This window comes from Loxodonta africana, chromosome 8 (assembly GCF_030014295.1).
Source record: "Loxodonta africana isolate mLoxAfr1 chromosome 8, mLoxAfr1.hap2, whole genome shotgun sequence".
In the NCBI taxonomy this organism is placed as follows: Eukaryota; Metazoa; Chordata; class Mammalia; order Proboscidea; family Elephantidae; genus Loxodonta; species Loxodonta africana.
In genome coordinates this window covers 11106987-11124275 of record NC_087349.1, presented here as the reverse complement: position 1 = coordinate 11124275, position 17289 = coordinate 11106987, and the positions used below count along the sequence as shown (strand labels likewise).

The following is a 17289-nucleotide window of genomic DNA, read 5'->3' as shown; positions in this document are numbered from 1 at the left end:
TTTATTCTCTCACAGTCCAGTAGGTTAAAAGTCCAAATTCAGGGAGCTGGCTCCAAAGGAAGGCTTTCTCTCTCTGTTAGCTCTGGAGGAAGGTCCTGGTCATCAGTCTTCCCTTGGTCTGGGAGCATCTAAGCACAGGACACACTCCTCCCAGCGCTGCTTATTGGTGGTATGAGGTCCCCATGTCTCTCTGTTCGCTTCTGTCTTTTGTATCTCAAAAGAGATTGGATAAAAACACTATCTAATCTTGTAGATCTCATCAATATAACTGCCACTAATCTATTTCATTACATAGGATTTACAACACATAGGGAAATCACATCAGATGACAAAGTGGTAGACAATCATACAATACTGGGACTCATGACCCAGCCAAGTTGACAGATATTTTGGGGGGATACAACTCAATCCATGACACCATCTCACCCTGACATTACTGCCACTAAAAACAAACAAACAAAACAAACCAGAAAATAACGAAAGTTGGGGAGATTGGAACTCTTATATACCACTGGTGGGAATGCAAAATGCTACAACCATTTTGGGAAACCATATGGTCCTTCCTTAAAAAGCTAAAAATAGAAATACCATATGATCCACCTATCCCACTCCTAGGAATATATTCTAGAGAAATAGGAACCATCAAAGAAATAGACATATGCATACCCATGTTCATTGCAGCATTATTCACAATAGCTAAGAGATGTAAACAACTTAAGTACCTATCAACAGATGAATGGATAAACAAACTGTGGTACACACACATAATGGAATACTGCACAATGATAAAGAACAATGATGAATCTGCAAAACATCTCACAACATGGATGAATCTGGAGAGCATTATGCTGGGTGAAATAAGTCAATCACAAAAGGTCTTATAGTACAATTATAAGACCACTATTATAAAAACTAATGAAAAGGTTTACACACAGAAAGAAACAATCTTTGATAGTTATGGGGGACGGGAGGAGTGGGGATGGAAAAACATTAAATAGACAATTGATAAGTGGTAACTTTGATGAAGGGTAAGACAGTACACAACACTAGGGAAGTCAGTACGATCTGATCAAGGCAATATCATGGAAGCTCCACAGACACATCCAAAATCTCTGAGGGACTGAATGGCTTGGCTGAGGGCTGAGGACCATGATCTCAGGAGAATCTAGCTAAATTGGCATAACATAGTTTAGAAAGAAAATGTTCTACACCCTACTTGGTGAGTAGCATCTGGGATCTTAAAAGCTTGTGAGTGGCCATCTAAGATACTTCACTGGTCTCACTCTTTCGGGAGCAATGGAAAACAAAGAAAGCCAAAGACACAAGGGAAATATTAGCCCAAAGGACTAATGGACCACATCTACCATGGCCTCCATGAGACTGAGTCCAGTACAGCTAGATGGTGCCCAGCTACCATCAATGACTGCCTTCCCAGGGATCACAATAGACAGTCCTGGACAGAGCTGGAAATAAACGCAAATAAAATTCTAACTCACAAAAAAAAAGATCAGACTTACTGGCCTGACAGAGACTGGAAAAACCCTGAGAGTATGGCCCCCACACACCCTTTTAGCTCAGTACTGAAGTCATTCCTGAGGTTCACCCTTCGGCCAAAGATTAGACAGGCCCATAAAACAAAATGAGACTAAATGGGTGCACCAGCTCAAGGGCAAGGATGAGAAGGCAGGAAGGGACAGGAAAGCTGGTAATAGGGAACCCAAGGTCAAGAAAGGAAGAGTGTTGACACTTCTTGGGATTGGCAACCAATGTCACAAAACAATATGTGTATTAATTTGCTCTGTAAACCTTCATCTAAAGCATAACAAAAAATAAAAATAAGGTGCTGGAACAACAACAGACAGACAAATGGAACAGAATTGAGAACCCAGATATAAATCACCCAGCTACCAACACCTGATCTTCTACAAGGGCCTAAAGTGCATCAAATGGGGAAAAGGCAGTCTTATTAACTAATGGTGCTGGCAAAACTGGAAGTCCATCTGCAAAAAAATGAAACAGGACCCATACCTCACACCATACACAAAAACTAATTCAAAATGGATCAAAGACCTAAATATAAAGCCAAAAACCATAAAGTTCATAGAAGAAAAAAATGAGATGAATGCTAGAGGCCCTAACACACAGCATTAACAGGTTAAAAACCATAACCAACAACACACAAACTTCAGAAGATAAGCTAGATAACTGTTATCTTCTAAAAATTGAACACTTATGCTCATCAAAAGTCTTCACCAAAAGAGTAAAAAGAGAACCTACAGACTGGGGAAAAAAATTTGGCTATTACAAATCAGACAAAGATCTAATCTCTAAAATGTACAGGAAAATCCAACAGCTCTACAAAAAAAAAAAGACAATCCAATTAAAAAATGGGCAATGGAAATGAACAGGCACTTCACCAAAGAAGACGTTAAAGAGGTCAACAGTCACATCAGGAAATGCCCACAATCACTAGCCATTAGAGAAATGCAGGTCAAAATCATAATGAGATATCATCTCGCCCCAGCATTACTGGCGTGAATCAAAAAAACAGGAAATAACAAATGTTGGAGAGGCTGCAGGGAGCTCAGAACTCTTATGCGCTGCTGGTGGGAATGCAAAATGATACAACCATTTTGGAAAACAATATGGCACTTCTTTAGAAAGCTAGAAATAGAAATACCATGTCCAGTAATGCCACTCCTAGGAATATGTCCTAGAGACATAAGAGTCATCACATGGACAGATATATGCACTCCCATATTCACTGCAGCATTATTCACAATAGCAAAAAGATGGAAACAACATAGATGCCGATCAACAGATGAATGGATAAACAAACTGTGGTATACACATATAATGGAATACTACACAGTGATAAAGAACAATGATGAACCTTCGAAGCATCTCATAACGTGGATGAATCTAGAGGACATTATGCTGAGTGAAATAAGTCAATCACAAAAGGACAAATATTGTATGGGAACACTACTGTAAAAACTCATGAAAAAGTTTACACACAAAAAGAAACAATTTTTGATGGTTATGAGGGAGGGGAAGGGATGGAAAAACACTAAATAGACAATGAAAGGTAAGACAGTACACAATACTGGGAAAGCCAGCACAGCTTGTACAAGGTAAGGTCATAGAAGCTCCATAGACATATGCAAACTCCCTGAGGGGCTGAATTACTGGGCTGAGGGCTGTGGGGACCATGGTCTTGGGGAACTTCTAGCTCAACTGGCATAGCATAGTTTATAAAGAAAATGTTCTACATTCTACTTTGGTGAGTAGGGTCTGAGGTCTTAAAAGCCTGTGAGCGGTCATTTAAGATATTGCACTGGTCTCACCCCTTCGGGAGCAAGGAAGAATGAAGAAAACTAAAGATACAACAACAACAACAACAAAACCCCATTGCTGTCGAGTTGATTCCGACTCATAGTGACCCTATAGGTCAGAGTAGAGCTGTCCCATAGAGTTTCCAAGGAGCGCCTGGTGGATTTGAATTGCTGACCTTTTGGTTAGCAGCCATAGCACTTAGCCAGTACGCCACCAGGGTTTCCAAAGATTAATCCAAAGGACTAATGGGCCACATCTGCTATGGCCTCCAACAGAATGAGTCCAGAAGAACGAGATGGTGCCTGGTTACCACCAATGACTGCTCTGACAGGGATCACAATAAAGGGTCCCAGACAGAGCTGGAGAAAAATGTAGAATAAAATTCTAACTCAACAAAAAAAGACCAGACTTACTGGCCTGGCAGAGACTGGAGAAACCCCAAGAGTATGGCCCCTGAACACCCTTTTAGCTCAGTAACGAAGTCACTCCCAAGGTTCACTCTTCAGTCAAAGATTAGACAGGCCCATAAAACAAAACAAGACTAAAGAGGCACACCAGTTCAGGGGCAAGGACTAGAAGGCAAGAGAGGACAGGAAAGCTGGTAACAAGATTAACCAGTTAGCAAAGTACACACGGGCTTATAGTAAGGTAAGCAAAGTATGAACAGGCTTAATTGTGTTTACTTAACAATCTATAGTGCGCAATTTCACATAAGTTTCACCACGTCTTTGAATGAATTTCACAGGTGAAATTGTGGACGATAGTAAGTAAACACTAGTACGCCCGTGCATACCTTGCTTATTGGGTACTCCTCCCCTGGGCACCAACAGGAAACAACATAAATGCCGGTGCTGCAAACACAGAGACTGTGCCACCAGGGATACAATCCTGGGGCCATGACAAAAGCGAATGCTGCCCCTGGATGTCCAGCACCCTCAGGAACGAAGATGTGCACCCATGAGTCAGCTTGGGGTGTGTAGTTATAGTTTAGTTAGTTATTAACTACACGTAAAGTCACAGCACTCAGCCCAAAGGGACAAGGGAGGATAGCGACACTTCCTAAATTGAACTATGTTTTAAAGGTGTGTGAAGGAGCCCCCAAAATCTAGGTGCTTGGCGTAAGGAGAGGTTTCTGCCAAAGATGTAGCCTGGACTCCATTTTTTGTTGTTTACTGCCTATTCCAAGCTAATCTCAAAAGTCAGCAAGCCAGAATACCTCAGGAAACCTTTGGGGTCCCATCCCCTTCCTTCCTTTCACAGCATGCTCCTAGGAAGGTACTAACTCAGGCTGGCCCCCCAAATATCCATTGATTAGCATGAACTTAACCATCTCAAGCTTTATGATAAACAAAACAATGCTTGAGGGATTTCGTTATTGTCTGGTGTCTGTTAAAGCATGATTTTGTAAATGTCAACCAATCAGAATTTTTCCTTGTTAAGTTCCTGAATTTCCTGTACTTAAACTCTGTGAAAAAACCTTTCACCTGAGTACTTCTGTAAATTCTCACAAAGTGCTGCCTGATCTCGATTGCTTTATTCCTTCATTAAAACTCTTTGCTTTAATCTTAACAGAGATTCCAGTTTGCTCTTTGACAGTTGGAAGAAAATGAAAAAGAGTGGAGTCACTTAACTACAAGCCCAAGTCAGACCTTCAGTTTTTTGTTTGCCTGTTTTTAAATATTTTCTCTTTTCTAAAAGTATCGGAGGCAGCTTTAAAAAAAAAGGGGGGGGGGAGGGAGCGGGGCGAGTACAACAATTTCAAATTTTAAAGAGGGGAATGGGGCTGAGAGCAGATTTGAGGCAGAGATTGGACATAAGCCTGGGCTCCATGTTTCTTAGCCTCCAAGACACAGAGGCAGCACAAATGGGCATTGAACACATATTAGCTGAGAGGAGAACTCAGATTATCCCCTTGTGTGAGCAGATACTTATGAGGGGGAATTCTTCCTGGTACCCAACACAGGTTAAATTTGACATGAGTTAAGGGCAGGGAGTGAGAGCAGAACTATTCACCGTGAGAATATTCCTTTCCCAGCAGCTCCCTAGCAGCTCCCCAGCAGCATCAAGGGATGCCCCTTTGTCCACCCCCATAATGTCTTCCAGCATCCTCCACTACCCATTCCAGAACACACTTGTCCCTCTCCTATATGCCCTGAAGGCCTCTGCCAGTGATGATACCACCCTCCATCCTTCACAGTCCACCCACTTCCAGACATCCTGCTCTTATAGCGAGGATACTATCGGCTCGTGGTATTTCCTTCTAGTAAGTTCTACCATTGTGTAACCGACTTTCAATACCCAAGTAAACCAAGCCTCCACTCCTCACCTTGTGGCTCTTTGACCTCCTCAGCTGACCTGGCCACCTCAGTTGACACTGCCTCCTTTCCAGAAGCACACTCTGACACTTAACCTCTGCCACCACCTCCCAACTGGTGTTCCACCCTCCAACCTCATCTTCTCAGGGCTCTTAGAAAACCCGCCTTGTCCCTCCTTAAAGCCCTTCAACAGCTCTCTATCATCCACAGCCATGGCTTCCAACATTTCACATAAAAAGAGCCTCTTCCAGATAAAAAGAAACTTAGCAGAGCTCTACAGGCTAGAAGCTTTAATATCCATTTGATGAGAAATACGTAATGACTATGAAGTCTATACTGCTTTCACACAAAATTGCTATTTGTTAAACAAAATGATAATTTGAAAACCAGTAATACAAAGAAGGAGAGTCAGGACTAGGAGGAGGGTACGGAATGTGTGGCTAATCGCCTCCATGAACAACTGCCTCCTTTGCCATGAGACCAGAAGTGAATGGTGCCTGGCTAACATTGCTGAGTATTTTGATCAAAGATTCCATAGAAGAATCCTAATGAAAAGGGAGGAAATGCAGAAGAGAATTTCAAATTCTAATGGACTCCAGACTTTCTGGAGCCGCAGAGAGTGGACAAACTCCTGAAACCATTGCCCTGAGATAATCTGTAAATCTTAAGCCAAAAGTAACTCCTGAAGTCATCTTAAAACTGAGAAATAGTTTAGCTTAACTAGTAAAAAAGGTCTGCCTTGAGCATTGCGCTCTTTTAAGAGCTGTCCATATGGGGTCAAATTGACAACAGCAACTTGAAAGATTAAATGGGAGCCTTAGGGGGCAGTGGGTTTATGTTAATGGGGGAGGAACAACTCAGAAAAGGAGGGTGAGAGTGGTTGCACAACTCGAAGAATATAATCAACGTCACTAAATTGTACATGTAGAAACTATTGAATTGGTGTATGTTTTGCTGTGTATATTCTCAATGACAACAACAAAATAAATAAAATTTAGAAAAAAAAAAACCAGTAAGACCTATGTGTGCCAGATATTTTTTATCAAGTCTGTGGATGATGCTGGGAGAAAGTATGGACTCTCGCCCCATTTGGGGAGCAGTGACCCACAGAATGGACTCCATGAGCCGACTATGAGGTGCTCTGGCCCCGTCTGTGTCTCCAGCCCCCTTCTCACTTTCCATTTAAGCAGCATGCAACTGCTTGTGCGCCCCCCCACACACATACAACACATATGCACACGTACACGCACACGCACACACGGTGCTGGCAAAGAATTGGCACTTAAAAAATGCTTTTGAGGGAACAACAGATAATATCCTTAATTCCACTTTAGAGCAAAACTTCATGTGTAATTCATAAGGCTGCTTCAGTGGCCTTGGAGGAAAGTCAAATGCACGACACAGTGCAATTCAGCGCGAGTGGTTTGGTGGTTGGTTAAGTCACCAGGGTCCAACTAGGTGGCCTCGTAGTGAATTCACTTAAGCCATGGCTAGAACCTATGGTTTAGGGTCAATTCTTGTTTGCATTTCTCTCCACGGGGCTCTTGCTCAGTCCAGTGTTACACTTTACCTCAGGGAAAGGGAAAGGGGAGAGAGCTCTGAAGGCTAGTTTCACCCTGCAAACCCATGAGCTGTGGTAGCCAGCCCACCAGGTGGGGAGGTGTCCTGGGCTCTCTGCCCTGTGAGATGGAGGAGCAGAGTGGAAGTTCCCAGCCTCAGCTGGCTCCCCAACAGCACAGGATGCAGGTACTCACCGTGGTCACCAACGCCACCTGCCAGTTCTCCAGTTGCCATTCACAGCGGATAACGGGGGACACCACAGCTATTAGCATGATCTCCATGGCCTCAGCAACCTTAGAGAAAAATGTCATGACTCAGGGCTGGTTTGCTACCATTTCTTCCCCGATCTCCCTGTCCCTCGTCCTCCCTACCCTCATTTATGAGGTGCCTATTGTGTTTTTTTTTTTTTTATTGTGTACCCAAGTCCCTAGGTGGAGTAAATGGTTAAGTGCTCAACTACTAACCTAAAGGTTAGTGGTTCAAACCCACCTACTGGAGACATGGAAGAAAGGCCTGGTGATCTGCTTCCATAAAGATTACAGCACTCCAGAAAAAGGTCTTAGAAGACCATATAAAAGTCCTGGCCACTGACTAGGCTGGTGGAGCGACCGGGATGCTGTTACATACATCCCAGTCACGTGAGGCCCTGAAACCTGCCTACTGTTCCCACTGCCTCTCTTATTTTCTTGTTTTAAATAATATTTATTGCATTTTTGGTTAAATTTTACACAGCAAATTAGGTTCTCATTTGACAATTCCCACACAAATTGTTCACTGACATTAGTTATATTTTCCAGGATGTGTCAACAGTCTCTTTAATTGCATTTTGTTTGTCGCATTGCCAGTGCTCTAGGTTTCCTGCCCCCTTATCATCTCATCTTGCCTTTAGGGTAAATGCTGACCTTTCGATTTCATGCAGATGGTTTTAAGCAGAGCATGGTTTCTACAGGTAATATCCTTTATTTGTGTGCCAGTCTGCTATTGCGCTAAAACGTGATCTCGGGGCATAGTTTCAGTTCAAGGTTTAAAGAGTATTTCAGGGCGATAGTCTCATAGAGTCCTCTGGTCTCCACTGGTCCAGTTAGTCTGGACTTTTTTTTTTAAGAATTTGAGTTTTGTTCTACATTTTTCTGACATTCTATCTGAGACCATCTATTGAGACCCTGGTCAGAATGGTCTGTGGTGGTAGTCGGGCATCATCTAGTTCTTCCCCACTGCCTTTTCACAAGTGCCTGACAGGAGCCTGCCATGGCCCATCCCTGTCCACGCATCTGATGAGAAGACCCTGGTCCACAAAGCATCGTCCTACGACCAGGGAAGGGATTTGGTTTCCACACCAAAATAAATAGTGTTGTTTTCCTTTGTGTGTGTGCAATGGGGGAAGGGGAGGACTGGTAAAGACCCTTTCTTAACTGGGGGCTGGGAAGAATTGAAACAGCCCTCAAGACACTCAAATCAAACCTGAAGCCATTTTGCACCAACATCAAGCGTCAAAGTGCAGTAGACATACAACCTCCATGGACTTGGGTCTGAAGATGGACACAAGGGGGTGACCTATCTAGTAATACATAGTGCTGACAATTATCTTTTGGAAAAGAGTTGAAGAGCACCCTATTCCTAATCCAGATAATATCTCATGGAGATGCTTTTGAGTGGTTGGTTTGGTTGATTTGGGAAGGTAAAAAAATTCTACATTGACTTTTCATTCAGTGGAGGATTGTTATGGAAAACAGGGCTCACATATATTTGAAAGAGAAAGAGACACCCTAAAACAGAGAGTTTCTAATTTTTTTTTTTTTAGCCTAGGGAACATTTCTCCTAAAGAAACAATACTAGGAGACCAATTATACAAAATATAAGTGGACATGTTTGGTTGGCGGTAGAAGGCAGTGGACAGCAAAACCCTACAATTTACCCCTACTTGTCCTTTGAAATATAGGGTCTTACAATTTTTGGAGTCTATATGCTAAAAAAAAAAAAAAAAATTTTTTTAGCATAGACCTCAAGCACATTATACACAAAGAAAGCAAAAGATCGTTAAAAAGATAGAAAAGGAATAAAAGGCCAAAATTTATATCAGAAGAGACTCTGAAACTTACTCTTGAATGTAGAGTAGCTAAAGTGAAAAGAAATGATGAAGTAAAAAAGCTGAATAGAAGATTTCGAAGTGTGGCTCAAGAAGACAAAGCAAGGTATTACAATGAACCGTGCAAAGACCTAGAGTTAGAAAACTAAAAGGGAAGAACACACTCAGTATTTATCAAGCAGAAAGAACTGAAGAAAACTTTCAAGCTTCAAGTTGCAATAGTGAAGGATTCTACTGGCAAAAAATTGAAGGACTCAGAAAACATCAAAGAAAGTTGGAAGGAATACACAGAGTCACTGTACTAAAAAGAATTGGTCGACATTCAACCATTTCAGGAGGCAGCTTATGATCAAGAACCAGTGGTACCGAAGGAAGAAGTCCAAGCTGCACTGAAGGCACTGGAAAAAAACAGCGCTCCAGGAATTGATGGAATACCAATTGAGATGTTTCAAAAAATGGATACAACGCTGGAAGTGCTTGCTCAAATATGTCAAGAAATTTCAAAGACAGCTACCGGGCCAACCAATTGGAAGAAATCCATATTTATGCCCATTCCAAAGAAAGGTGATCCAACGGAATGAGGAAATTATCGAGCAATATCATTAATATCACATGCAAGTAAAATTTTGCTGAAGATCATTCAAAAAGATTGAAGATCTGCCAGAAATTCCAGCTGGATTCAGAAGAGGGCGTAGAATGAGGGATATCATTGCTGATGTCAGATGGATTTTGGCTGAAAGCAGAGAATATCAGAAAGACGTTTACCTGTATTTTATTGACTACACAAAGGCATTCAACTGTGCGGATCATAACAAATTATGGATAATATTTCGAGGAATGGGAACTCCAGAACACTTAATTGTGCTCATGAGGAACCTGTACACAGATCAAGAGGCAGTCTCTGGAACAGAACAAGGGGATACTGCGTGGTTTAAGGTCAGGAAAGGTGTGCATCAGAGTTGTATCCTTTCACCATACTTAATCTATATGCCGAGCAACTAATCCAGGAAGCTGGAGTATATGCAGTAAAACTTGGCATCAGGACTGGAGGAAGACTCATTAACAACCTGTGATATGCAGATGACACAACCTTGCTTGTTGAAAGTGAATAGGACTTGAAGCACTTACTGATGAAGATCAGACTGCAGCTTTCAGTATGGATTACACCTCAACATAAAGAAAACAAAAATCCTCACAACTGGGCCAATAAGCAACATCATGACAAATGGAGAAAAGAGCGAAGTTGTCAAGGATTTTATTTTACTTGGGTCCACAATTAACATCCATGGAAGCAGCAGTCAAGAAATCAAATGACATATTGCATTGGACAAATATGCTGCGAAAGACCTCTTTAAAGTGTTGAAAAGCAAAGATCTCACCTTGAGGATTAGGGTGTGCCTGACCCAAGCCATGGTATTTTCAATCATCTCATATGCATGTGAAAGCTGGACAATGAATAAGGAAGACCAAAGAAGAATTGACACCTTTGAATTATGGAGTTGGAGAAGAATATTGACTATACCATGGACTATCAAAAGAAGGAACAAATCTATCTTGGAAGAAGTACAGCCAGAATGCTCCTTAGAAGCACAGATGGCAAGACTTCATCTCACGTACTTTGGACACGTTTCCGTGGGGACCAGTCCCTGGAGAAGGACGTCCTGCTTGGTAATGTAGAGGGTCAGTAAAAGAGAGGAAGACCCTCAACGAGATGGAGTCACACAGTGACTGCAGCAGCGGGCCCAAACATAGTGACAATTGTGAGGATGGTGCAGGACAGGGCAGTGTTTCACTCTGCTGTACATAGATAGGGTCTCTAGGAGTCAGAACCAACTCAACGGCACCTAACAACAACAGCAGAGAACTCACAGTGTAGATGTAGAATGTTCTACATTGTACTGTTGGTTGTTACAAAAGTTGGGGGAGGATGAATCTTGCCTTTCTCTCTTTCTATGCTAGACCGCCTCCCTAGAGAGCAATGCTTCTGAGAGATGTAGCAGAACTTGTCAGGTGCTGCCTCCAGCTCATGTTACACAGGTTAGCTGAGTGGGGAAGGTCAGAGCTCCTTGGTGTTTACTCACTGCTCTCCCTCTTAGGTATCCTTACTCCCAGACCATTGTTATGTTGACCACTTGTCCTAGATGTTCCATTCTATCTCATTATCATTATACATCTTGATATGGGTTCTTCACATACTGTCACTCCAACTATAAAAGGAGAATGTAGCAGTGGTTCTGCACTTGTACTTCACACTGTTGGGGAAAGCTCTGGGGCTGTAGTATTCCACTGTGTGTATGTACCATAATTTGTTTACCCACTCATCTGTTGATGGGCACTTAGGTTGTTTCCATCCTTCTGCTATTGTGAATAATGTTGCAATGGACATGGGTGGGCATATGTCTATTCGCGTGACAGCTTTTATTTCTCTAGGATATATTTCTAGGAATGGGATTGCTGAATTGTCTGGTATTTCTATTTCTAAATTTTTAAGGAGGCATCATATCGTTTTCCACAGTGGTTGCACCATTTAGCATTCCCACCACCAGGGCTGTAATCTTTATAGAAGCAGACTGCCACATCTTCCTACTGCTGAGTGGCTGGTGGGTTTGAACTCCTGACCTTTTGGTTGGCAGCTGAGCACTTAACCATTGTGCCCCCAGGCTCCTTTCTTTGCTCAAAATAACAGATGGTAAATAATAAATCTTCACTGGTGTCTGTTAAAGAATCCGGAAATCCGTAATTACAGCAAATGACCCAGTTGATTCTTGGGCACCATATGTTTTGAGAACTATTGTGTCAAATATTACATAGAACAAGGCCATTGTTTTCTCCTCTCCTCCAATACCTTGATTTAAACCAATTTTTAAATGAGTATTGAATTCCCAGAACTTAGAGACACAGATATTCATTTGCTCATAATGGATCACCTGTGTGGGGTTCCTCCTCCCTTTCACATGCCTTAGCCCCTGGATGGACCACCAAAGACTGGAGGTCAGGAATAGGATTGCGTGTCCAATGATGTAGCCAGCTTTGGGGTGTGAAATGATCACCAAGTGCGCTCACCCCAGTGCTGCCCATGATCAGGAATAGGGCGATGTGGAAACGCCCGAACCCAATGGTCTCCACAGCATCCTCCACGGTGAAGGTCTTTGGCTCTAACGAGGAAAGACAACATGAAAGGAACAGCTTCCGGTGGGAAGGGGATGTGTGTGGAAGTATTGCTCACACGAGGAGCAATAATGAAGGGTGTTGGAAAGCCAATTCATTATCCTCAAAACTAGTAAATACAGGGAGGAATTAAGCAGCAGCTTGAGTGCTGGAGACATCTGTGATACGCTTACCTTTGGGCTGTGGCTCTGGGGCTGTCAGGCTCAACTTCCGAAGGCTAATGATAGTGACCGGCTCTGTCTGCTTGGCTGCCATCTTGTTAACGGTTCAAATTCCCCACACAGCTTCCCTGATTGAAGTGAGGCTGGGAAGAAAGAAAAAAAAATGATGGTTACTGAGAGATATTATATGGCAGGCACATTACACAAAGAATTTCATTGACTCTTCTGTCAGGCATTGGGCTAAGCTTCTATGAACTAATTCCTTTAACCCCCACAACAACCCTCAGAGCTAGGTACTCTTATTAGCCCCATTTTAGAGATAAGGAAACACAGCCACACAGCTAACAAGTAGCAGAGGAAGAATTTCAACACAGAGCAGCCACGTGTAAATGAGGGTACAAACACTTACCTCCTAAGATTGTAGTGTGGGTTCAGTGAAATTTTGTGTGTAGTGTGCCTGCCATGTAACAGGCACTCGGTAACCATTATGTTTCTTTCCTTCCTCCCTCCCTCGCTTCCCTCAGAGAAAACAGCTTTTGTTACAGAAAAATAATCATGTTAACCAGCAGTTCATATCTCTCTGTGTCCTAGATTTCCAGTATGCATTTACACCCATTGCTTTGTTTAATTCTGACAGAAATCTGCGGCACCTTGCTCTTTACTCCCTGCCCCCCCCCTTTTTAAATTAAAAACAGATTCTTAAGCCGAAAAATCAAAAGAAAAGAAATCTGTGTACCAAGTTGGTGGCCCAAACACCCAGAGAAAAAGGTTTCAAATGACTTTCAGACACTGTAGTTTAACTGTAAGGAGCCCTGGTGGTGCAGTGATTAAGTACTTGGCTGCTAACCGAAAGGTCAATGGTTTGAACCCACCAGCCGCTCAGTAGGAGAAAAGACCTGGCAGTCTGCTCCCGTAAAGATTACAGCCTAGAAAACTTTATGGGGCGGGTCTACTCTGTCACATGTGGTCACTATGGGGTAAAAGTGACTTGACAGCACCCAACAACAACAGCAACAGTTTAACTGTACATTGCTAGCAGGACAAAGGGAAATTCTGACGTTCTCTATGAATTAACTGGGTGGCACACAACAACAACAAACTCTTCTCAGTAATTATATCATTAGTATTGGAATCACCATTTTGATACTAGTACATATTATATACTGTAGGGTAAAACAAGTATGTAATTATGTTAATATTATCATTGTTGTTAGTAGCCATCAAGTCAATTCCAACTCAGGGCAACCCCATGTGTGCCGAGTAGAAGTGCCCCGTAGGGTTTTCAAGGTTGAGAACTTTCAGAAGTAGGTTTCTTCCAGAGTGCCTCCGGATGGGTTCAAACCACCAACCTTGCAGCTAGTAGTCGAGCGCTTAACTGCGCTTAGGAACCAGGATTTTAAGATACAAATATAAAATCAAAGTTATGTAAAAAACCATGCCATCACAATTTTGAGTCGGAAATGCCAATACGAATTCATTATACATATGTTCATTTTATATACCTGTGAAACCCTGGTGGCGTAGTGGTTAAGTGCTATGGCTGCTAACTAAAAGGTCAGCAGTACAAATCCACCAGGCACTCCTTGGAAACTCTATGGGGCAGTTCTACTCTGTTCTGTAAGTTCTCTATGAGTCAGAATCAACTTGATAGCAATGGGTTTTGGTTTCATACCCTATCTCGATCTATAAGAAAAAATGACCAGTGAGCACACATCGTTTCCTTTACCATTTCCCCCAGAAGGATCTCAGGCACCTTGGATAAACGGCTGACTCCAGATCTGCGGCAAGAAATGTACAAATTGAGCCTGGAACATCTTATCATAGCAGATAGCAGTGAAAATAGCAAAGCCTACTTAGATTGTAAGAAAAGATTACAGAATTCAACTCGAAAAGGCTCCCTCTGTCCTAAGATGGGACAATTTGAGCACCAAAAAGAATAATGACTGCAAAGTATTGAGATACATTGAAGATATGAAAATCCATTTGTTCGTAAACAAAAAAACAAACCGGTTGCTGTCAAGTTGATTCCAACTCATAGCAACCCTATGGGACAGAGCAGAACTGCCCCACAGGGCTTCCAAGGAGCAGCTGGTGGACTCATATTGCTGACCTTATGGTTAGCAGCTGAGCTCTTAACCACTATGCCAGCAGGGCTCCCATTTGTTCATAATGATACTAAAATGAAAAACTCATTGATCGCCTTTGGAGAATGCTAAGAAACCAACCCATTATTCTGAAGACTAGTAAATATCTTGCCTTTCTTGTACAGATGTCTGCTCCTCAGAGTAACCAAACAGTTGGTGAAAGAACATTACTCTCCATAGAAGAATTTCGGCTAACATATGCAGAATGAACGATGGAATAAAATATCACTATTTTGCAACTCCGAGCAAAATAATGGACCTAGGCAATGATCATCAATTAAGTGAAAGGCTGATGGAGAATTCTACCAATGGACAAGACTGATGCAACACCTGAACCCAGTGAAAAATCCTACCACCACTGAAAGAGAGCCAACTAACATTACATGGCTCCTGATGTGATATGATAAGAAGGAAATAGACAACTTCTCCAGTGAAGGATTCTCACAGAAAGAAATTAAACCCGAATCTGAGCAAGCTTCAGGATCTATCCACCAGTATACACAGGAGATGAAGAAACTTGTTAAACTACACCAAGTGGATACAGTAAGAAAAATCTAGAACGTGGAGAATTCTATAGAATAAATGACCTAACTTCTTCAATAAATAAATGGCAAGATAAAAGAAGGAAAGGGGAACCAACAAACTAAAAGAAAAGAGACAAATCAACTAAATTCATGAACGGGTCTTATTCAGATCCTCATTTTAAAAAAACAACTAAAAAAAAAAAACCAGGAGGGCAATAAGAAATTTAAGCAAGTTTGGAAGTCTGATTATATTAAGGGATAATAGTGACATTAGGCGTCACAATGATATTAAGATTATGGTAGTAGCGACCATCTAAGATGCATCAATTGGTCTCAACCCACCTGGAGCAAAGGAGAATGAAGAAAACCAAAGATATATAGTAAAGATGAGCCCAAGAGATAGATAGGGCCACATAAACCAGAGACTCCATCAGCTGAGATCAGAAGAACTAGATGGAACCACCGATCCCTTCTGTGACAGGGAACACAATAGAGAATCCCTGATAGTGCAGAATAGTGGGATGCAGATCTCAAATTCTTGTAAAAAGACCAGGCTTAATGGTCTGACTTAGACTAGAGGGACCCTGGAGGTCATGGTCCCCAGACCCTTTGTTAGCCTAAGATTGGAACCATTCCCAAAGCCAACTCTCCAGACAGAGATTGGACTGGACTATAAGATAGATAATGATACTGGTGAGGAGACACATGAGACTATGTGGGCAATTCCTGTCTGGAGGCAAGATGAAAAGGAAGAGGGGGACAGGAACTGGTTGGATGGACACGGGGAATACGTAATACCTGGTGGAAAGGCGGAATTTGCTGTCTCATTAGGGGGAGAGCACCTAGGAGTACATAGCAAGGTGTGTATAATAACTTTTTGTATGACAGACTGACTTGATTTGTAAACTTTGACTTAAAGCACAAGAAAAAAAGAAAGAAGGAAGGAAGGGAGGGAGGGAGGGAAGAATGGAAGAAAGAAAAAGATTATGGTAGAAGAAAAGAATCCTTATTTTTACTACATCAAAAAAAAACATACTACATACTAAATACTACATACTACAGTATTTATAGATTAAATGATAGGATGTTCGAGATTAGTTTTAAAATAATGTAATGGTAAGATGAGAATAGCGTGCAGAGGAGGTAGATAGGTATATAAATGAATAAGGAATGGTCATATGTTGCTAATTATTGAAGAAGGATGATGGATACATTCAGGTTTATTTTACTATCCTCTGGGTCAGAATTTGACTCGATGGAAATGGGTTTTTTTTTACTGTTGAGTAAAGGAGTCCCTGGGGAGTGCAAAAAGTTAAGTGCTCAACTATTAACCAAAAAGTTGGCAGTTTGAATCCACCCAGAGGCTCCTCGAAAGAAAGGCCTGGCAATCTACTTCTGAAAGATCACAGCCATTGAAAACCCCATGGAGCACAGTTCTACTCTGACTCACATGAGAGTCACCATGAGTCGGAACTAGCTTGATGACAACTGGTTTGGTTTTTTGGTCTTACTTTTGAGGATGTGTAACATTTTTCGTAATGAGTCATTCTTTTAAAATGAGGTTCAGAGATGCTTAAATAACTTTTCCAATGTCAGACCACTAATAAGTAGCAGAATCAGAACTCAGACAAAGGTCTCCTCTTCCCAGAACATGAAAACAGCCACACGGCAGTTACAGAACAGCACATCAAAGCCGTTAATGTTTGCTAAGGGCCGGCTCTTCATCTAGTGTGTGGGGACACCTGTGGAGACTTCAAAGGGGATTCTGACATGTTCCCTGCCCTAATCTAGATTGTATGAAAAAAAAAAGACACGTGAAAACTACTATATTGTAGTGTAGATGTTATCTGTTTTCTTAAAACACTGTCACAGAGACACAAATATTCCCATACAGGAGAGAGATCAATAATGCTCAGAAATAAGTCCATGAAATCCTCTCTCTTAAGGGAGACTATGAAAAGTCGTTATTTTCACATAGCAGTTGTTGTTGTTGTG

General features: G+C 41.8%; 1 protein-coding gene across 1 annotated transcript in view; it reads right to left on the bottom strand.

The window, feature by feature from the left end:
* Positions 1–13288, bottom strand: part of SVOPL (SVOP like) — a 67083-nt gene extending 53795 nt beyond the window's left edge. The window contains exons 1-3 of the mRNA XM_023539181.2: positions 12639–13288; positions 12361–12452; positions 7406–7504 (exon numbers count right to left, since the gene is read on the bottom strand). Of these exons, the coding sequence (XP_023394949.1) occupies positions 7406–7504; positions 12361–12452; positions 12639–12720 (273 nt within the window). The 5' untranslated portion in view covers positions 12721–13288. The remainder of the gene's footprint in view (positions 1–7405; positions 7505–12360; positions 12453–12638) is intronic.
* Between the last annotated feature and the right edge of the window lie 4001 nt (positions 13289–17289).